Below are 21,632 nucleotides of genomic sequence, written 5' to 3' on the forward strand. Positions count from 1 at the left end.
AATGAGAGATTTACTTGCCTTTTGATTAGCCAGGCTATTCTGGGAATAGTCACATCCTTCACGGGAGCCATTTTGTGCAGGTGCACACAGCAGTTTCTCAAACCCCCAAATATGTCCACAGGTCCAAAATGTTAGGGGACCCTTTCCTAGAATAACAGGGTCACCCTGCAGTTTTTATCCTAGAACATCAGGCTCAACCATGCAGTCAAACAGATTCTTATGAAATTAAAGCAGAAATAAACCAAAATAACAACCATTATTATAAGCAAACAAAAGGGGGAAGGGTCAGAATCTATCAATTACTGTAAAAGTAAAACTTTTAAAATCAAACTTGAAAGGCAATTTTGCTAAACAGGCGGCAGGACAGTTCTTCAGACAACATTGACAGTATAGTAACATATCTGTGCACAGTTAAATAATGGGCAGTCTACTGACCAATCAAATTGACAATTGATCAGTGTCCCAACTCAAAAGAAATCAGAATTTCCACCATTTCCAGGAGTCCTTTCATAAAAGGAAAAACTTACAGATTAAGGCAGGGGTGGCCAACTTGTAGTCCAAAACAACCAGAAAGCCAAAGCTTCCATCAGTCCTAGCCAGCAGAACCAATGATTAGGGCTGATGGGAGTTACAGAGCAACACAGCTGAAGGAACACAAGTTGCCCATCCCCAAATTAAGGATACTATCATCTCCATTTCAATGTTTCTGATTAAAATCTGGGGATGACATATCAGGTTGGAACTGGGTTTTTTTGTTTCAATCATCTCAAGAGCAGAATGGAGACTATTGCCATCATGCCCGGCTGGTTGACTTCCTGGAGGTGAACAGAATGCAAGGTTATATGAATTTAGGCTTGGGTGGGCATGACTCATATTCTGTTATGCCCTGCTCTTTTAGCCACTCATAAAGCTTATTCAGTCTCTGTAGTTCTTTTTGCAGCTGATTAGCTTTTTCTCTGATTCTGGCTGCCATTTCATCCTCGGCACCATCTCTCAATTCCATGACACCTTCAGCAATTTTCTTGATATTTCCTAGGATAGTGCATAGGGACCATGCTACATCCTGCATTCTTTCACTTTTGGTTTTTGCAAGGAGAGTTCCCTGAAAATTACTCCACACTTTCTTGATCTCTTCTTTATCTCCCTGGCCAGCAGCAACTTTCATGGCTAAATCTAGCAACTCAGGTTTTTCTTTGACACACTTCAATGCTTTTATATGGGTATGGAGTCGTTTCCCAGCGGACATTGTTGTGCCAACTGAAAAAATAGTTGGGATAATATCCGATGCAATTCTCCAGGTACTTAAGGGCAATTCAGAAGTGAAATTCATTTCACTAGGTCCTATCAGCTTTCTTAGGGAGTTCGTTCCCTCCTTCAACAGGTCTTCAGTTTTTTCTTTTTTCTGCATTTTGTAAACACTTTCAAATATATTAGCACCTACATCAACAGCTGTGCCACAAACCCCAAAACTTATTCCAGCGATAGCAGTGTGTAAAGATCCACGTGCTGAAGAAGAGTCTAAGAATTGTGACCCCATTCTGAAGACCTCAGATAAAGCAGATGTAACATTTCCAATAAGACTGGTGATGGTACAGTTCTTATGTATCTTGTCAACCTGGTCTGCCATTTCCCGAAGGCATGTGATGCACTGTTTAATTGTTTGCCTCTGACCAGGAAATTCCTTCAGAAATTGGGCAAAAAGTAAGCAGAGATTTTTTACTTCAGCATTGTTTTCCTCTGTATCTGTTTAAAAAAAAAAGTATTTTACTGGATGTGGCCTAAAGAGCAGCACTTTTCAATGAAGCCATTGTGGTGTAGAAGCTGGAGTATCAGGTTATGACTACAAGGGCCAGTCATGATAACCCCCACTCAAGTATGGGGGTTGCTTTTGAATTATGGGTTGCTGTTGAAATGAGGATTATCATATTATCTGAATTCTGCTGTGCTAAGAAGCCACTGCTTGTTAGCCATGATGAACACACAAAGAGAACCTGTGGCTTGCTGTTTGGTTGTGAACAGTGGTTGTTCACCATGGTTTATTATCTTGACTGGGTTCAGACAACACAACATCCCACAACTGAGCAACAGCCCACACTCAACCCATACTCAGTTCTCTAGTGTGAGTCACCATTTTGCCCAAACACCATCTACGACATGAGCTTCTGTGGTCTGCAGACCACTGGGCACAAACATGTGGAGACTGGGCTGTTTTGCTGCACTCTGCATAGGACAAACAGCTCGATCACCATGCAAAATAATAAATGGACACTGATCTGGCATCTGAAATCACACTATTAAAAAAATTTCAGCCTTCTGGGACATTCCACTGCTGATCTGAAAGTGGCCATTTTTGAACAAAGGAGCTTCACCACCAGATTTTAGCATGAAAGAGGTGAGCTGCAGTTCAAGTGTTTCCATGCTGTCTCCTGACCTTCTAGCAAGAAGGGGGTATGTGCTTAAACCATACTGAGTGCATCAATCAGCTCATTGATACAAAGGTACCACCCCAACTGTCTATATTTCCTGGATTCATTTCACTCTGACCTCATAGCTTTACAACCCAGGTCCCATGTTCCCCAAACGCGTCTCTGTAACCCAGGATAATACAATGCTTCAGACTTGTTATCCCATGTATAATCCATAAAAGCTTAAACCCTAATAAAAGTGCCAGTCTTTAAGCTGCCTCAAGTCCCTTGCACTTGAGACGGTCATGGGTAGGACAACTTGTGAGGCACACAAGGAAGATTCATCCAGTCCCTGTCCACCCCACAACTGGTATTCTAAGGCTTGTGAACTACTTCTACAATCCTGGTATGCTAGAAGGAAAACGAAAGGATTTGTCGACACTTATTGAAAGCTAGAAAAAGAAATCTCTGAGCGCCTGCAGTTTTGTGTTTGACACTCCTTGAAGGCGTCGCACCCGAAGAAGCGCAGGAATAACGCGAGTTTTGTTAACCCTGCACCCCACGGTCATTGGTTGCTCGGTTTGGGCTGCAGGTGGTGGGGTGGCCTTTGGACACAAGGCCCGGCTGTCGCAGCACCACGAGCCTGTCCCAAGGGCACACACGGCCCTGGCCCGGTCCGCACCAAGGCAGGGCTGCTCCCATTGCCGGCCCCCCGCTCCCTGCTCCCTTTCCCCACTGGGGGCGGTGAGCAGCGCCCTACCCTGTCCGGCCCCGGTCTGAGCAGCCTCCTCCGCAGAGACTGGGGCGAGTCTCTTCCGCGACGTCGAGGGCTCGGCGCCTACCTTCATCTTGCGCGGAGCTCCCGCTTGTCGAGCAACGGGTCTTCAGTAGATACAGATAAAATAAGGCTAAATTAAGGCACAGTAAAAAGATCAGGCACCCGGAGACTGAAAACAGCTCCATCGTCTTCTTGAGTTTTCTAGGCGTCACTCTTCCTTTCCACCAGGAGGCGAAGGCGGCGAAGGCGAAAGCGAAAGCGAAAGCCCGTCGTGCGAAAGTGAAGGGCAGAAGGTACTCCGGTTTCCCGCCCACGACCCGAGCTCTTCCAATTTGAAAGAGTGCATTCTACAGCGAGGTCGAGGGCTTAAGCAGAGCCACGACTGTGCTTCCTTTCTCCTTCTCAAACAAGATATACCAAAAGAGAGAGTCGTTTCTAACTCGCGTCCTGGGCTCCGCTGTGATTTTTTGCTTTGGTTTTAAAACGTTCCAGTGATTCCCCTATTGAATCTCAGTTCCAGTGCAATTGCACGTCACAAATTGGGGGACGGGCTGAATGAAAAGCTTACAACAACCCTGCAGTGTATACTGCTGTCGACATGGTAGGTCAGAAGTGGGGCTAAAGATGTCTTGAATGTGCAACCAAAATCTTCCTCCTCCAAACAGCTCTCAGGTGACAGCAAAGGTGAATCAAACAGTCAGGCATCCCCCCCACCCCTGCCCCGGTCCCACCAATGCTTTGTAGCCACATCCAGGGCTTAATTGGGTACACAGTCCTCATGTGCTGTTAACTCCCATGTAGATGGGTAGCACATTTAAATGTTCAAAATCTCAATTAAATCACCTCAGATTAGATCCGCGAAAGAAAATACTTCTCTGTTTACTGCTACCTATTGATTTGGGGTGGGGGAAGGTGCAGGAAGAACACAGCTGTTGTTCCATTAGAGCTACAATCCCAGGGGCTATTCAAATTCAATATTCATGTTGGAAAGATGGTATTACTGTTGCTGTGAATGGTCACAGTCTGTTTTTTGCATTTCATGGTATTCAACTCTGTCTACCATTTTTCCCTGTCTTGATCCATGAAGATAATGCCCTTTGCAACAGATGAACCAGACAAGGTAGACAGCACTGACAAGTTCAAAAACACCAGAAACCATGGTTTGTTGTAGGATTCTGGGGTAATTTCAGAGCCACCCCCTATCATGCTCCCACTGTGTTCAGAGGATGAGGATAATTAGGCAAATCATGTAGCATGCAACCAGCACAGAATCATAGAATAGTACAGTTGGAAGGGGCCAGAAGGCCATCAGGTCCAGTCCCCTGCTATTGCAGGACACTAAGTTACACCATCAAGGAAAACACACATAGCTTTACTTTCCAATTTCTCTAATCCTTTTTAATACATCCAGTTTAGTAGCTTAGGCTAACAAGTTCCATAGTTTGTGTTCGCCTGCATGTTTAATCACCAGCATCATTTTTTTCAAATGACTTAGCTATCAGGACTAAAAGTATTTCTGCTATGTGCCAGTTTTCAACCCCAAAGACTTGGTCCAACCAAGGCACCTCAGTTCAGATTAAAGACACTTAGAAAGAAACAAAACCACCTGTATCAAAGATGATATACCATTTATTGAATACAATGATGAAAAATAGATGCAGAACATAAGCAAACAAAAGAAAGTTTATACTTTATTTTGTGGGACTGCACTGGTTCCCTGAATAGGTCAGGGGATGCTCTGTGGGCTTCCAAAGGCACCTGAATAAGCAATGCATAAATTTCTCCACAGACAGAAAACAAAAGACAATGTCTCTTACCATAGATTTTAAAAAGTTCCTTTCTCTTACTACAACAGAGTCTGTCCAGATATATGGAGGCTCCTGCCTCCATTTCCTGGAAATGAAGCTGTTTCAGTAAGACACACAGTACTGTACTCAGTGCAAAGGCCGACTTTATTTATAGAATGATTGAGGAAGGCAGCTTCAAGGCAATAATCTATGGTGCTCTTGCTAACAAGCTGAAGACCATGAGGGTTTGGCATGCCTTTGAGAAACTATTCTGAGCTTTGGACACTGGGAAAGTTCACTATACTGTATATTTTTATTTATTTATTTATTAAAACATTTCTATGCCGCCCCTTGCCAAGGCCTCGGGGTGGCTTACAACATCAAATACAAAATACATTAAAACAATACTGTACTAATGCTATGCACTACCCTAACTCTATTCCCAATAACCACCATTCCTCCAGAAAAGCATATAAAATATGCTTCCCCCGCCAAAAAAAATCAGCACCTCTGAAAACTACAGTTCCCAGGATTCCTTCAGAGAAGAGGCACCCTGTTACAGTGGCATAAATGCCCAAAGAATCAGGATAGGAGAAAAAACACTACTGAATATACACTAAAATTGGGGTGGGGTAATGAGATATTTACAAGACAGATCAATAACATGACAGTCTTTGCTTGAGTAAATGCTTCTCTGTAGAAATAAAACATATTCATCACCCTTTAAGTCTTAAAGAAGAATAGAGCAGGGGTACTGCTTCACTCCTGCCTAGCAATTTCCTGGGAACATCTGGACAGCCATTGTAAACCACAAGATGCCAGTTTATGTAGACTTTAGCTTGACTGAGTGGTCCTCAGCTTTCATTTCTTCATAGAACCTCTCCAGGTTCTGCAGTATCTTGTCTAGCTGGTTAGCCTTGCTTCTGATATTGACTGCCATTTCTGCTTTGATTCCCTCTCTCATTTGTGTGACTGAATCAACAGTGTTCTTGATAGTTCCCATGAGAACACATATAGACCATGCAGCATTCTTCAGTTTATCATCTTTGGTCAACCCCAGGGGAGTTCCAGCAAAGTTTTCTTCAAATTTTTCAACTTCCTTATTGTCTGCGTTTTCGCTGCTGTCTCCTGCAGCAACTTTCATGGCTAAATCCTTTAACTCAGGATTCCTTCGGATGCAATTAAGTGCCTTTATATGTTTATTCAGTGCACTTATGTTTGTTTTAAAGCCCTCCCCAGCCTGAAGCAAGTCAGGAAGTGCAAGAGCAGAATTGAGATTTTCCCCTCTAGCTATGGGCAATTCAGAATTGAATTGAATTTCATCAGAGTTCATCAGTGTTCTTAAGGCCATGTCAACTTCCTTCATCTTATCTTCCACATTTTTCTTTTTCTTGGAATCATAATCACTTTTAAATAGAGCAGTAGAAACATCTGTAATTTTGGCAACCATCTCTAAACTAATCCCAGCGATAGCTGTGTGTAAACTCCCAGTTGCTGAGGAAGGGGCCAAGAACTGGGACACCATTTTCAAGATCTCAGATGAAGTGCTTGTAATGTTCACAGCAACAGTGGCAATGGCACAGTTTTTATGGGTCTCATCAATGCAGTCTGCCATTTCCCGAAGGCTTGAAATGCACTGTTGAATTATTTCTTTCTTGGCAGGAAATGTGTCTAGAAAGATGGTACAATTTACACCAACTTGTTCCTTCTTGGTTCTCTTCTTCTCCGCATCTATTCCCCCCCCACCAAAAAAAAAAAAAAAAAAAGTATAATTCAGTGTGTGGTTTCTAAAGCTCAGCAGTTTCCAATCCCCGTTCAGCCATAAAGTTCTCACTGGCTGCCCTTAGGCCAGTCATAAGATCATCTGGCTGCCCTTGGGCCACTCAACCACCATGCCAAGCAAATGACATGGTGGCTAAAAATTGTGGGACCGGCAGTGCAACAGGTCTGGAGGGCAGCAGACAGGAGAAGGATCCTGCATTAACTGATCTGTTGCCCCAAGAGCAAAAAGGAAGCGCTGAACAAATCCAGGCGGTTGAAGATAAAAGATGATTTCGTCTGACGTTCGCCCCCGCCCCCAACACCGCCTAATAAAACTCCACAAATAAGTTAGGAAGCCTGTACAGAACAGCTTTCTCCTGCTTTTGCTCCAGCTTAGGGAAACATCTCTTTTCTCCTGCTCCGTTTCCCCAAGGGAGGGGGTGAGCAGCATCCTACCATGCTCGGCTCCTGTAGCTTTTTCCTCCGCGATCAGGGCGAGTTCCCCCCGCGAAGTCGAGGTCTCGGCGGCTCGTTCATTTCGCGCGGAGCGCCCGCTTGTCAGTCGAGGAGTCCCCCATATGAGGAGATAAATTAAAACTAAATTGACGAGTAGCAGCAAGAGGATCAGCAAGCTCAAGAGCCACGATAACTCCATGACTGGGAAGGTTTAATATGATTCCGTTTCTTACGAACGAAAGTGAAACTGTCTATGCATTGGTCGTGCTCGTGGATACGTAAAATCCTTTTCTTTAAACAAGTGATATTCTAGTTTCCCTTGACATTACTATGTATCTCCCAGTTAATCCTTAACAGGTGCCTTCCTAGAAGAGTTTGGAATAATGCCAGACTTTTATGTAATTGCGACTGAACACCACCGTGCGTGCACTCCATCAATCCAATTAAAGCTGTGAAGAAAAGAGTACATGTCATTTTAACTCGATGGGGTTTGTTTTTAAGTGCTACCTGTGGGAATTCATTGCTGGGTCATGCTGTACTCACGTACCACACGAAGACCAAGAGTATTGTAATTTACCTATGTAACCATATAAGGCTTGTAACTATATAAGGCTTGTAACCATATAAGGCTTGTAACCTAAGCATTAAGGTGTTGGCTGCTTGTATACAATGGCTAATTGGCTGTATTCAAATGCCTAGGTAAAAAGTGTGAAGTAATAAAAGCAGATGCCGGTGGTGAAGGAGAAAAGAGAGAAGAAGAAAAAACCTTGGGGGAAGAAGTTTTTGCTGTTCTCCCCCTGCAACTTAACCGAGCATGCTTTGTAACTGATTTCTGGACTGCAGTCTTTTTTTTTTCTTTCTTTAAACTTTCTCGCGCCGCTTGCCGAGGTTGACTGGCTGGTCCAGCCAACCCGCCACACTACCAATGCAAGCTGAGGATCAGACTGAGGCCGAAAGAGTAGCTAGTACTGTGTAAGAGTTGCTAGTACCATGTACGATGTAAGATGGTCTGGATTTTAAGAGTTTACAATAATCCCGTAGGCGTAGGGGTTTCTATTATCAATATGGCAAGTCTGAAGTGAGGCTAAAGCGGAGTTAAGTTCTAACCAACATGGAACAAGCTTTGTGTTCCATTGACTAGCATGCACAGAGGATAGCATGCTTGTTCAAAAACTGGATTAAAACAAACCCAAATTAAAATAGAAAAGGCAGGTACTTCTCTTGGTACTACCATTGGGGGAAAGGAGGACACTTGATGCCCAGGCAAACTTGCCACCATCCAACCCTGGAAGGAAAAACTGTATTTTATTCAGACAGGAAAATCATCCCTGTTTAATAGAATTAATAGCAGTTGGTACTGCTTGCAATCCTATGTACTTACCTGGGAATAAACCCCACTGATCTCAGTAGGGCGTACTTCTGATGAGACATAACTAGGATTGCGTTTTTAATCTAATGAAAATCAAGTGGACTCTAGTTCATAAAAGTTTGCATCAGTGTAGATATCGAAGGATGCAATCCTAGGTGTTATACATCCCAAAATCCTACAACTCCCAGCATTCGCAGCAAACAAAACGGGCTAGATAAAACTGGGAATTGTAGAACTTTTTTCCTTCCAAACATGGATACGATTGCGCGCTTGTTTTTAAGGCACGACAAGAGCTCTTCACTACTTATGTGGGAAATAAGCCCTGCAGAGTTCAGACTTACTCCAGTGTAAGCATACAATTAAGTGTATAAAGAATACTACTAATTTTCTTTAAGAGCTTCTAACTCCTCTACGTGTCACTGCCGAAACGCATCTTTTACGACAGTTCTGGAGTCGCGGCATAATGACGCCATCGCTGTGAAAGCCGGGCCGGAAGTGGGGTTGACTCCAGACTGATGTGTCTGTGAAGGCCGCTTCTCGTTACCTGCTCCCCTTGGGCCGAATCTGCCGCCATCGGGGCCCGCTTAGGGCGTACAGGTGAGAGAGAAGCCTGGGGCCGACCTTCTGCCCTTCCCCAGTTTAGGGACGCCGGCCTGTTTCTCCCTCGTTCATCTGGATGAGCTGTGCCGTGGCTACACGTGGGGCGTGTCCGGAACGGCCCCGCCGCCTTTCAGGTGAGGGGGTCTCCTGCGACCTCTCACTTGGCCCCTCAACCTTACGCTGCACTCAATCCATTGACTGCTTTGTCCTTTTTTTGGTGTCCCGTGGACGCGTTGTCCCATTCAGACGCTTAGACTCACCGCAAGGGCCTATTTACTGACCGCCATGTCTCTCAACGTCACTAAATATGTTGTAAAAGCCCTGTGATCTTAGTGCTAATTTTCCAAGATAGTTTTCTTTGTTCAAGACTAATCTGACAATGGTCGTTAGATCTGGTTCTCCCCACGCCCCCATTCTCTTTCTCCATCACACAAACGCACCCTCCTGCTCTTTCTCGAATAGCGCCGGAAGTGAGAGACAAGAGTAGGATATGTTCGTAGCACTTCAGAACAACTAGAAGCGTACCTGTCTACAATTGATATTATTTGAATTTTTTTTTAAAGAACATTTCTCTCCACGTTGTTTCACTGTTGTTTAATGTGTAGACTGGGCTTGTATTGATTGCAGATGTTTATTAATCCATGGAGGACCCTGCCTAGAAGAAGGCTGTGTGAGGGAGGGAGGATTTATATCTGCTTTTTTTCTTCTAGAGAACTTTAGGCAACTTGTTATGATCCTTCTCTTCTCCACTTTATTTAATTTCTAGACTGGCCCAAAGTCATTCAATGAGGTTCATGGGCAAGTGGAAATTAGAACTTGTATTGGCTTAATCTATCACTCTGGCAACTTTACCACACTGGTTCTCAGTATTAGCCAGTCATCCTTCTAAACCAACATAAAGCCTGCCGAAATAAAACAAAAAAGTACTATCCTGCTGGAGTCTGGCAGCAGATGGAATGAGAGCATTATACTGCCTCCATTAAACCAGTCACCTGCATGGAATTCCATGTATCCTGTATGCAGTTTCTGCATAAAGCTATTAATTAAATGCAAGGCATCCACATCTGAAACAAGGATGTGGACTGGGGATGTTGAGTGGGTGTTTTTAAGTTAAAGTGCTGACTTTATAGAATTCTAGCAGCTGTTCAGCCTTGCTAGCAGTTTTCATAGATAATAGTAGCAAATCCTAAATTTCTTGTTCTTATGTTCAAAGATGAAAACTGATCAGATCTCACAAAATAATTGTGTTTAATTAGGTACAGTTCATAAGGGTAAACTAAAGGAGAGTATTTGGGAAATAAGAGGTCTCTAATGCAAAATATTTGGTTTATTGTTTGCATATTCAGCTATACATTTTTGATCGTCTTTGTTTCAAACACTTGAAAACTCCAGATATTTTAGTCACTGGTCCATAGTCCATTAATAAAGTTTTCCTGGGAAAAAGTTATGCCTCCTGAAGTTTACTACTTTATAATTATAATGGTCCACTACTATACAGGAGGGAAACAGGAGTGTTAAACATCAAGGACGTATTGGAATCACCAGGAGCTGTAGGAATAGAGCATTCTTTCCATTTTACAGTAAGGTTAACTTGTACACATTGGCAAACTGAGAGCAACATTATAAGATGAGTATGTGCTAAGTTTTGTTGAACTGGTTTTGTAGTGCATATTTTAAAAACCAAAAACTGTGGGGTATCACCTTAAAGGTAGTGTTGCCAAATTACAAATCTTTAAACATTAATTTTGGTGTCTTATGTGGTCTCTGTCTCATGATACACTACCATTTTCAACATGTTCTTCAGGGCTAGAAACCTAGACTAAATTAAACAGAGATTCCTGGGAATCTAAAAGATGTTAGCTGATTATACTGGACTGTCTCAAGAACTGCATTTTCTGTATCTGAACAAGGAGTGGATGGATTATTCCATTTTCTGATCTTCATTCCCCACTTTTCTGTGTCAAGTCATTTCAACAATATGAATATGAAGATTTAAGGTTTGGCCATTCCCTTAAATGACTTTGCTCTAGTGTCACTTGGTTTTTAAAAATCATTGCCCACCTAAAACACAAGTATTAGCTACTGTTTGAACATGCATTATTGTTTTATAGTTGCTTGATGATCATATTGTCTTCATTCATTCACTAGAATTATAGAAGATGGCAAGGTTCATAACACCTGTTATCCAGGACAATCCCTCAGGCTGGGGTCCATGTGCTGTTCCTGAGCAGTTCAAAGATATGCCTTATCAGCCCTTCAGCAAAGGAGATCGGCTTGGCAAGGTATTTCTCAACATATCCTTGCATAAATATTTGTATTAATGGATTCTAGTATTTGTGGTTAGTGTATTCCCTTTCACAGCCCTGTTTGACACTTTTCTGTCCAAGGCTGCCTTCTTGACAGCTTCTTTGATGCTTAGGAGGCTGCACCCAGTTTCTGCAGTGCAAAGACTGCTGATATTGACCCAAGCCACATAACAACATTTAAGGATGTGAAATGTCATTTTTAAATTAGCTTTTGTTGCTAATCTGGCTCATACTGAATGATCTGAGCCCTCTGTAAGCATTTACTGGCTTGCACACGGGCCAGAAGCCCCCAGTGAGACCATATGCTCAGATACTATTTAGACTTTCACCTGTAAGCATGAAGGTCTGTCAAGAGCTCTGTGTTCAGTTGAACATACACTGAGAATACTTGTGAACAGAAATGTTGATCAAGCAAACATTGTGATCGTGGGTTCGCAATGTGTATTCAGTGTATTCAGCTGGATGCACTTACACAGACTTTTGCAGTTTTTTGGGCTTAACATGTAAAGGTCTGACTGGTTGCTGGGCACTAGTGGGATGTTGGGGGCATAGGATTGTGTATGTGCCCACTCCCCTCCACACACAGTTGTGCAGACAAGCAACCTGCTCTAGTTAAGGAATCTGCACACTGAATTGGCAACAAGCTCTGACATAATGAATTTAAAGATCTACAGTATTAATTGGGCACATACCTGAAGGCAGGACCTTATCTAATCCTACACCTTTCAGACTTTATGGCAATGTAAGTGGTGTTATGCATGTTATGTACCACAAAGGTTTCACAGAAAACAATCCTCCTTTAGTGGATTTCCAGCCTTCAGATGTAACATATGTGCATTGCTGTTATCACATGCAGGGTCTCTTTCAGTCACCAGGACTGTTTAGCAAAGACATGGAAAATAATATGTGAATCCATGAATCTATACAATAGGCTCTTCTGCTGCTTGTTACAGCTACTTTCTGTGGATTGGTATGGAAGTGCCATCTTGAGCAGTATACTGGCTAGGATAACGGGTACACTGGTTCTACTTCTGTCAGAGAAAGATCTTAATTTTGAAATTCTGACAGAGGGAAGTCTAGCTTGATTGAGAGGCAGTTTTAGAGACTGCCTAGAAACCGCCACATGGTTTTATTACGTGCATTAGCTTAACCCTATTCATATTTTTTTATTTTAACTAGGTTGCAGACTGGACAGGAGCTACTTACCAGGATAAGCGATACACAAGTAAGATGTGATTGCTCTTCTTTGACATTCTTTGCTTGGAATTACTTGTTGTCTTCCATCACTACAAGAGAATATTAAATAAAAGCTTTTCTACAATTGTGCCCTTCTGCTGAAGTGCTTAGAACAGTAATACTAGATCTTGTTTAGCGAGTTTCTGCTGTCTGAATGAAATATTATGGTTGATTTTGGTCATGCAAACAGTGATGCAGTCATGTAAGTATGCTTCAGGTAAGCAAAAAACTAGGGCACATCTCATCAGCACTAATCACATTAGTAGTAGAAATTCCTTTCCTTTTCCATGAGGAAAAAAAAAAAAAAAAGAGAAAGTTGTGATCAGTCATGATACTTCAGAAAGGCACACTTGTATTACATCTCTTGTTCTTACCAGTTACTCAACAAGTATTCTCCTGCAGTTCCTATTTATAAGTTTAGGAAGATTATTTCTGTCCTGTGTGTTCTAGGAAATCACAGTCTTGAGCACTAAGGTGATGAGAGACCATTGTATTTTCTAGATAAATATTCATCCCAGTTTGGTGGAGGAAGCCAATATGCATATTTCCATGAGGAAGATGAGGCCAGTTTCCAGCTGGTAGACACAGCACGTACACAAAAGACTGCGTACCAGAGAAATCGCATGAGGTTTGCCCAGGTATGGTGTGGTCCTATTTATGAGCTTAGATTTGAGTCCCAAGAGCTAGTGAAGTTTTATATATTAAGCTGTTAGGCGCTGGACTCATGCAGGTAGCTCTGTATCCTTAATAGGCAATCTTTCTGGGGTTTGTGGAATAATCCCACAATATTATTGAGAATAACTTTTTCAAACATGTGGTTGTTAGATGAAGTCATTCTGTGTCCGTTCTTTTATGGAATTAGAAGTGTATAGTTATTGCATGCTGTTTTTCCTCAGTTTTACTTTGCAAATTATTAATTACACTTTTGCTTGCATATTCCATGCACAACCATGAACAGTGGGCAGAAATGGCTTGCAGTGTGGCCTGGAGAGGGGCTTTCATTCCAAGGGGTGATTCCTCAGTGAATTGTGCCATGCAGTCTTATTGAAATGAATGTTTCCTTTCAGAGGAACCTTCGGAGGGACAAGGACCGTCGAAATATCCTTCAGTTCAACATGCAGACGCTGCCTAAAAGTGCCAAGCAGAAGGAGAGGTACTTGGAAGAATTCAGCTCTAGTATTGTCCAGCAGAGCTAGTGTAAACAGACTTTCGAAAAGAGGGGAAAAAAAGAAAAAACAGTTCATTGAGCTGTGTTGTGCGACATCTGCATTTGTATGACTGCTGAATGGATTATGATAGGGTTCCAAAACCAGACCAAAGGTCAGGGATAATTTTCTTTGTGTTTAAAATATTATATTTAAATCACTTAAATACTATAAGGGTGCAACCATGTGGTTTGTGTCCTTCACGCTTAGAAGCCTTCAGACTTGAAGTCTTGCAAGCATCCTCCACAGAGCTAGGGGAACAGTGGTGGCACTCTCCACCTCCCCACTCCTCCCACTCTTTCAGTCACCTAGGCAGCTGATTTAAGCCATCAGGCTATGGTGCGTCAAACAGGAAAGGAAGGAAGCTGGAGTTCCACCAGGTTTCCTTAGGTCTTGCCAGTCCCAGTGTTCTCCCTGAACCCCCACATTTACCCCATCTCCAGCATCAATTTTCCAGCTTCAGAGAAGCAGCCAGCATAGCTTGCTCTTCTCCAGCTCTGTGTGTGTGTGTTTGAAAAGTGGAAATCAGAATATGGAATCCAGACTTCAAGGTTGGAATGCTGTTTCCTACCTCAGATCTGGGAATCCAAAGAAGCTGCCTTCCTGATGCTGTCTAGGGAAACATATAATCGTGTTAATATTCATTTAATTTCTATGCCACCTGTAGCCAAAGCACTCTAAGCAGTTTACAACAAAGTATAAATGAAATATTCTTAAAGTGAATATTTGATTTGATTTGTTAAATTTCTTTCTAGCCATTCCACCAAGTGGTGCTCTGGTCTTAGAAATTATGCTGTAGATTTTAAGTAGCTATATTAAAGTTTTTGATTCTTGAGTGAAGTAATACATTTCCTCACAGTTCTCTGGGGTCCCCAGAAGTTTAGCAAAAATTCCTTTGTACTTAGCCACTTAGGTTTCTTTATTCCTTTGGGATGAACAGCCCCATTTGTCTTCATGGAATTATTGTTTTTATGTCACTTCAGGGATAGACTGCGCCTGCAAAAGAAGTTTCAAAAGCAATTTGGAGTAAGACAAAAATGGGATCAAAAATCTCAGGTAAAGTAACCCACTTTCTTAGAAGGTAAGATTTTTCCTAGATTGTTACTGGGACTAAATTAGACAGGTCCCACTTTAAATGACACTATGCTGTCTCTACCCTTTCTTCCATTTGCCTGTACTTTCTTGGTCTGCACAACAGAAGCCTCGTGACTCCTCTGTGGAAGTTCGCAGTGACTGGGAGGTGAAGGAAGAGATGGATTTTCCTAGGCTGATGAAGATGAGATATCTGGAGGTGTCAGAACCTCAAGACATGTAAGTCCTTGAGAAGACTGAAAATTTGAGTTCAGCAACATGTGACTTGTGGCTTTTTTTCACGTGTTCCACAGTGCTTTAACTAATGTTCTTGTTTCTTGATCAAGACAAACTGATCTCTGATCTGATTCTGAGCATGCCTAACTAGAATCAACAGCAGTCACACCTCCTGCCAGACAATATAACCTTATGTATGTTTGAAGTACTAACAGCTTGACATTCAGTGGCTTTTATCTATTTTATGTATCTGAGCTATGAACACAAATTACATGGCTAGATTATAGGAAATGAAGGTTCTTGGTTAATCCAACCTAAAGCCCAATTTCTGTGATTGGCATTTTCTAAAATGCAGTTAACTGCTTAGTGGCTGAAGCTTGTCCCTCAGCTCTGGGTTGGTTAAAGGCAGAAGAGAGGCAAAGAAACCATTAAATTTATTTATGTATATATTTATTATACTTTTATCCCTCCTCTTTTCCTGGAAGGAAACCAAGGTGTCTTACATAATCTTCTTTCTCTTCATCTTATCTTCACAACATTCCAATGAGGTAGGTTAGGCTGAGAGTGGGTGACTGGCTCAAAGTCACCCAGTAGGGACTAGAACCCAAATACCAGTCCAGCACTTCAATCTTTATGCTGCTCTGATTGTCAGTTCTCATAGTCATGATCTATGTATATTTCTGGATTGGTTTGGCCACTTTTTACTGTCCCGTGACTCTTCTAGCGAGAACATTTCATGAGCATCATTTCTTTGTTCCTGCAGAGAGTGCTGTGGGGCCCTGGAATACTATGATAAAGCCTTTGACCGCATCACCACAAGAAATGAAAAGTCCCTTCGTAGTATCAAACGTATCTTCCATACCGTAACTACCACTGATGATCCAGTAATTCGTAAGGTATAATATCTAATCCACCTCTTTCATTTATCCTATAGCAGGAGCATTGGAACCACTGGGCTTTCTGTTTTGTTTTTTCAGCAACAGTGCTTATTCTCATCCATATGACTTTTCTCTTTGCATAGCTGGCGAAGACTCAAGGGAATGTATTTGCTACAGATGCGATCCTAGCTACTCTCATGTCTTGCACCCGTTCTGTTTATTCCTGGGATATCATTGTCCAAAGAGTTGGATCCAAGCTCTTCTTTGACAAAAGGGACAACTCTGACTTCGGTGAGTTTTCCCTGCATGCAGTGCAGAACAAGGTGATAAGGGGTAGCTGGAAATTGTTCAGTTATGTAGTTCCTCCCTGGGAGGAACAAGTAATACCTGTGAAAAATCAAACTGTCATGCTGTCCAGTGTCACTGCCTCTCTGCTTTATCATTTGTGCTTGGCTTTATCCTCAGATCTCCTGACAGTGAGTGAGACTGCAAATGAACCACCGCAGGATGAGGGCAATTCCTTCAATTCACCCCGCAACCTTGCTATGGAAGCCACCTACATCAACCACAACTTCTCTCAGCAGTGCCTGAGAATGGTAATGGCAAAAAGGCAATGGGCTTAGTTATTTGGGAAACATGTTACTAGTCAACATGATAGCACCACAGAAACGGATTACAAAGATTTGGGTGAAAGCGTTGGTGGGGAAAAAGTGACTAGAAAGCTGGGCCACTGGAAAGGCTCTTTTCTGAGGCCTGACCATATTACTTGATGCTATTGGTAAAATATTTTGCTGGTCATCTTCTACAGGGAAAAGAAAAATACACATTTCCCAATCCAAATCCATTTGTGGAAGATGATATGGATAAGAATGAGGTGGCTTCTGTTGCTTACCGGTATGTTGTTGTTTGTAGCACATAGATAGGTCTTGAGAGGCCATGTTGACTCATGGTTGACTTCCAGATTTGTTACAGCTTCTATGAAGACTCATTGTTACTACTTGTGTAGGCTGCCATCATATTTGGATTAAGTTCAAGCAAATCACTAATGGTAAGGTTGGTGACTAGCATTTTTGGTTGTAGATACCGAAGGTGGAAACTTGGTGATGACATAGACCTGATAGTACGCTGTGAACATGATGGAGTAATGACTGGAGCCAATGGAGAAGTATCTTTTATCAACATTAAAACACTGAATGAATGGGATTCAAGGGTAAGAAAGACCAAAGAACAAAGTTAAAATTTTTGTGCCTTGTTGGCTGTTAAGTTAAAATGGAGAAAGCAGTTTATGTGCATGCCATGCCACTTCTGCATTCAAAAAAGGATTCCTAGAATCTTTGGGCTGCATGTTATTCATTTGCACTTTTTGTCTTGACTCTGACTTGCTCAGAATACATGGATTTTCTCTCCCATTTTCAATTTACTGCAAGAGAGCCAGTTAAATGACTGGTTTTTCTCTTCCATGTCAAGTGATGAAGGAAGATTCCCAGATCCTCACTTCTTTGAATGCCTCTCATATTAGTAGGTATAAAGGTGGAATCTTCCTTTCTAGCATTGCAAGTCATTGTGAAACAAGTATAGTAGTAAGAAATTGTGTCCAGATCATAAATTGGTATAGTATGGCATAACTGCTGCTGTGTAAGACTCTTAATTTACTGATCCCCTTTTCTAGCATTGTAATGGCGTAGACTGGCGTCAAAAACTGGACTCCCAGAGAGGTGCTGTGATTGCCACCGAACTGAAAAACAACAGCTACAAACTTGCCCGTTGGACATGTTGTGCACTGCTTGCTGGATCAGAATATCTTAAGCTGGGGTGAGTCCAAGTAGTTTTTGTTTGTTTTTGTGTTTTGGGGATTTTTTTCTGCAAGAAGAGACAAGGATGCCCACATGAGGGAAACCAGGTCTTTTGGAGTAGGGTTAGAATTACAGCAGCTAGTCTGGCACATTTCTCCAAGTAAGCACCTGAATTCTAAAATGTGGAACTAGAGGTAGCAAGTGAGTAGACCTTGAGGAAGAACTTCATGTGGTTGATGTGCGGTACTTCAGACCTTAATTCTTTTGTTCTTTTTTTGCTAAGTCTGCCTGTAATGGAGCCGCTTTGAGCAAGAGAAACATATTTGCTCATTGTGATCATTCAATATGTTGTTTGTTTCCTTTTTATTTTGAGCAAGCATCATTACTAGAACATGTTTTGTTAAGGATACCTGGGAACTTTACTTGGATCCTGATACCATTTAATGAACTTGAGGCTACCTGAGCTGACATTCGGAACCAGAGCATTAGAACTCTCCATTGCTTGTCAGACCAGTAGTTTATTACTGCTTTGACAGCCCTGATACATAACACACATAAGAAATGCTCATGACAAGCCAATAATAAAATACTACCAAGCCTGTATAACTGGAGATAAGTTCTTCAAGGACATCAAAGTGTATTTGTTACAAAATCCAGTTTTAAGTTTTTCTGCTATGCTAATATACATTGCCACATTATAAATCTTGGTCTCTGTCTCAATTTACACAGCAAACGCTAGCTATATGTCAACTGGGTCACAGATCTTCTGAATGTTACTTAGTTTTAGTTTAACATATTGTAGTATACTGGTGGTAATTGAAATCTAGGCTCTTATTTGACTCTGAAATAGTTTCCTCCTGTGATCTTGAAGGAGATTATGCATCAGACCATAACTAAAATAAGCTTGACAAACATATTTTAGAAAGTCATGGCAGACAAACTGTGTATGCCTCTACTCATGAGAGTAAATGAAATAGATAACGTTTGAAAAGGAAAATGTGGAATGATTAAATTATAAAATTACTAAAGTATGGAAATTAACAGAAGAAACAGAACAGTGCAATGGCAATACAAAACAGTGACATTAGCAATTCTTGCTTTGTACTCCCAATTATTTCTTCTCAACTTTAATGTCAACTCATTCAAAATTTCAGCTGTTTCAACAGATTAAAAATAGATTTAACTCTGCAAATTGCAAGCGGAAATCTTGAGAGAGAGGGATGCTTTCATAGAACGAATAGCAATTTCTCAGGACCTGGAGTGAATTACGAGACTTAGGACCAAGGAAAACATGTAAAAGTTGAAGTCAGGAGAAGGGAGCGGGAGGAAGCAGCAGCATTAGTAGTAGACAGCACATATTCTTTGTTCTTCTCTCTCATATCTATTCTTTTAATTCCCCAACTTTTCTATACTCTTAATTGGCTATTTCTCTCTCTGCTTCTTTATCTTCCCAAATAATAATGAATCCAGTTTTCCTCAGTGAGTAAGCAAAGATCATTTCCTTTTAATATCAAATCCATTTCTTAAAGAATAATTCTTTTTATCTGAGATGGGAAGGACTGTCATTATCCAAGCATATATAGCACAGAATTCCAGGCCCCAGTGGTAAAGATTACTCAGCAAAGCCACAGGATTTGACTGTGCTGCTTCCCTATATCTCATGGCAAAACAGATATAGGGAATACCTATTCAGCTCTTAATCGGCTTATCTTGCATTTCATTTCTCAAGGAGGAAAAGAAAAAACCTGGCAGTTTAAACCAAGTCTTTCTTGCAGAATAAATGCAAGGTGTTCCCTTTTCCCCAGTATACTGCTGTCCTAAAAAAATTGGACCAAACCAGCCATAACAACAAATGGCATTGAGGAAGTAAGTCCTTTTCTAGCTGCATGTTCCTTGCTCTGCGTGTTTGAGTTCCTTGCAGAAATATAAAACCTGTATAATAAGTCAGTGTTATTATGCCAACCTCTGTCTGAGGCAGAGTGACCTAAGCCCAAAGGTCAAGCCAGGACTTTATGATTAGTAGCCATGTCTTTTATATCACCCTGCTATAGACCATGTCATTATATTCCTCACTCTTGTTTTTCCATCCTTGCTAGGTATGTGTCCCGATACCATGTGAAAGACTCTTCACGCCATGTGATTCTGGGCACACAGCAGTTTAAACCCAATGAATTTGCCAGCCAAATTAATTTAAGCATGGAGAATGCCTGGGGTATCCTGCGATGTGTAATTGACATCTGCATGAAACTGGATGAGGGCAAGTACCTCATCTTGAAAGATCCCAACAAGCAGGTCATCCGTGTTTACAGCCTGCCCGATGGCACTTTCAGCTCTGATGAAGATGAGGATGAGGAGGAGGAGGAGGAGGAGGAGGAAGGTAACAAACTATCAGGAGCCTACTAGCAATGTTAATACATGAGACTGAGGTTCTAGTCTGACAGGTACCAAAGCTGTTCTGTCAGACTAGCTTGTGTTCTTTTGTTATCTAGAGGAGCAAATGTACTAAACCGTCTGATAAAGATACAGTTCAGAGAGATCAGTCAAGACCATAACTATAAAGTCAGTTAAGATCTTGACCAAGACGAACATTAGCAATAGCAGACTGCATGTACAGTAGTAGCTAGGGCAAAAGGGACCGTGTGACTCTGGAAAGAAGTTCAGTATGGGATCTAGTTAACATTGGTCCAGTATTTGGAGAATTACACTATACTGTGAATGTTTACAAGGATTTAACCTGTTTATTTTCTGACTAGCTGTACATACACCTCATTATAGCTTGTCAAATTTTTAAGATTTTTCTTCCCAAACAATTGTAGTTCAGTAATACTGTTGTAGTGAGAATGTAGATTGCCAACTGTCTGGTTCCAGCCTACTAAAAAGGATGTCCTGCTATGCAGAAAGTTACTGTTTGACTGTACATAAACCAACTTTTGGCATTGTGAGAATGACCAAAGTTTATAGCTGTGTTAATTCTTCAGTGTTATTTCTCTTGGTGGCTTGCCTCAGGATGGAAAGAAATGCTCTTATTTCAATTTCTCTTTGTGTTGCAGAGGAAGAGAGCTGAACATTTCAGCCAAAAGCAGCAGCAACTCTTTGAAGGCACGTTCAAGTTTTGTATTCTTCATGACGGATCAAAGCTGAATCTGCACTTCATTTGCTTAGACCCTAAGGAATTAAAATAAAATCTTGATGAGATTCCTGTTCTGTCTAAATTGCTAAATATGTGTAGTATGATTGATAGGTGTAATAGTTAATTTAGTAAGTCTTAGGAAAAGACTCTTCAGTAGAAAAATATTGCAATTATCTGATCAGTCCTGTCCATTTTAGGGTTAATGGGCAGCGGAATCAACTGTCATAGCTTTCTGTGGGTGTATCATGTTATACTACAGGTGTGTAATCACATCTTCGAATGCTTCCTTGTTATTGAGGAAGCTAGGTTAGAATAATTCTGTCATGCTTGTTTTCTGTTGAGGAAAGAGACACACAGATGCACAAGGAAGAAACACAAAGAATGTGTTCTTTTCCACATGTATATTGACTTTCAGTTCTTGACCACGTGCAACTTATATTTGTAATTCGTTCACATGTTGTAAAGTGGTAGTATAAGAGTGTCTTTTTAATCTCTTGATGGCATAAGAAAATTGGACAAGTATTAGGACTATTGAGGGAATTTTCATGACCCAGTCTGGGTTGTGATCAGGCTGGAATAATACCAAGAAAATTATGACTACCTGCACTGGAATCTTATGA

General features: G+C 41.4%; 3 protein-coding genes across 5 annotated transcripts; 1 reads left to right on the forward strand and 2 right to left on the reverse strand.

Moving 5' to 3' along the window:
* Positions 1-6: 6 nt before the first annotated feature.
* Positions 7-3,404, reverse strand: LOC123028796 (apolipoprotein L3-like). 2 transcript variants are annotated; one of them, XM_044441025.1, is made up of 2 exons: positions 3,248-3,404; positions 7-1,743 (listed from the first exon to the last, which is right to left on the reverse strand). In XM_044441025.1, exons 1-2 carry the CDS (start codon positions 3,366-3,368, stop codon positions 839-841), a joined length of 1,026 nt encoding a protein of 341 aa, XP_044296960.1. In that variant the 5' UTR covers positions 3,369-3,404; the 3' UTR covers positions 7-838. The 2 variants fall into 2 exon arrangements, with proteins under 2 accessions (XP_044296960.1, XP_044296961.1); XM_044441026.1 differs by having other exon boundaries at positions 3,166-3,404.
* A 1,974-nt stretch (positions 3,405-5,378) lies between these two features.
* Positions 5,379-9,032, reverse strand: LOC123028795 (apolipoprotein L6-like). Its single transcript, XM_044441024.1, has 3 exons — positions 8,954-9,032; positions 7,188-7,397; positions 5,379-6,701 (listed from the first exon to the last, which is right to left on the reverse strand). The coding sequence occupies exons 2-3, from the start codon at positions 7,384-7,386 to the stop codon at positions 5,794-5,796; spliced, it is 1,107 nt and encodes a 368-aa protein (XP_044296959.1). The 5' UTR covers positions 7,387-7,397; positions 8,954-9,032; the 3' UTR covers positions 5,379-5,793.
* On the forward strand, positions 9,009-21,077 carry EIF3D (eukaryotic translation initiation factor 3 subunit D). 2 transcript variants are annotated; one of them, XM_044441022.1, is made up of 15 exons: positions 9,009-9,153; positions 11,305-11,438; positions 12,642-12,687; positions 13,200-13,336; positions 13,766-13,851; positions 14,887-14,959; positions 15,102-15,214; positions 15,975-16,107; positions 16,233-16,380; positions 16,555-16,685; positions 16,898-16,983; positions 17,170-17,299; positions 17,759-17,901; positions 19,979-20,259; positions 20,933-21,077. In XM_044441022.1, exons 2-15 carry the CDS (start codon positions 11,316-11,318, stop codon positions 20,944-20,946), a joined length of 1,644 nt encoding a protein of 547 aa, XP_044296957.1. In that variant the 5' UTR covers positions 9,009-9,153; positions 11,305-11,315; the 3' UTR covers positions 20,947-21,077. The 2 variants fall into 2 exon arrangements, with proteins under 2 accessions (XP_044296957.1, XP_044296958.1); XM_044441023.1 differs by lacking the exon at positions 9,009-9,153 and adding an exon at positions 9,160-9,290.
* The last annotated feature ends 555 nt before the right edge of the window (positions 21,078-21,632 follow it).

Source organism: Varanus komodoensis, unplaced genomic scaffold (assembly GCF_004798865.1).
Source record: "Varanus komodoensis strain SLA01 unplaced genomic scaffold, ASM479886v1 scaffold39, whole genome shotgun sequence".
NCBI classification, from domain to species: domain Eukaryota; kingdom Metazoa; phylum Chordata; class Lepidosauria; order Squamata; family Varanidae; genus Varanus; species Varanus komodoensis.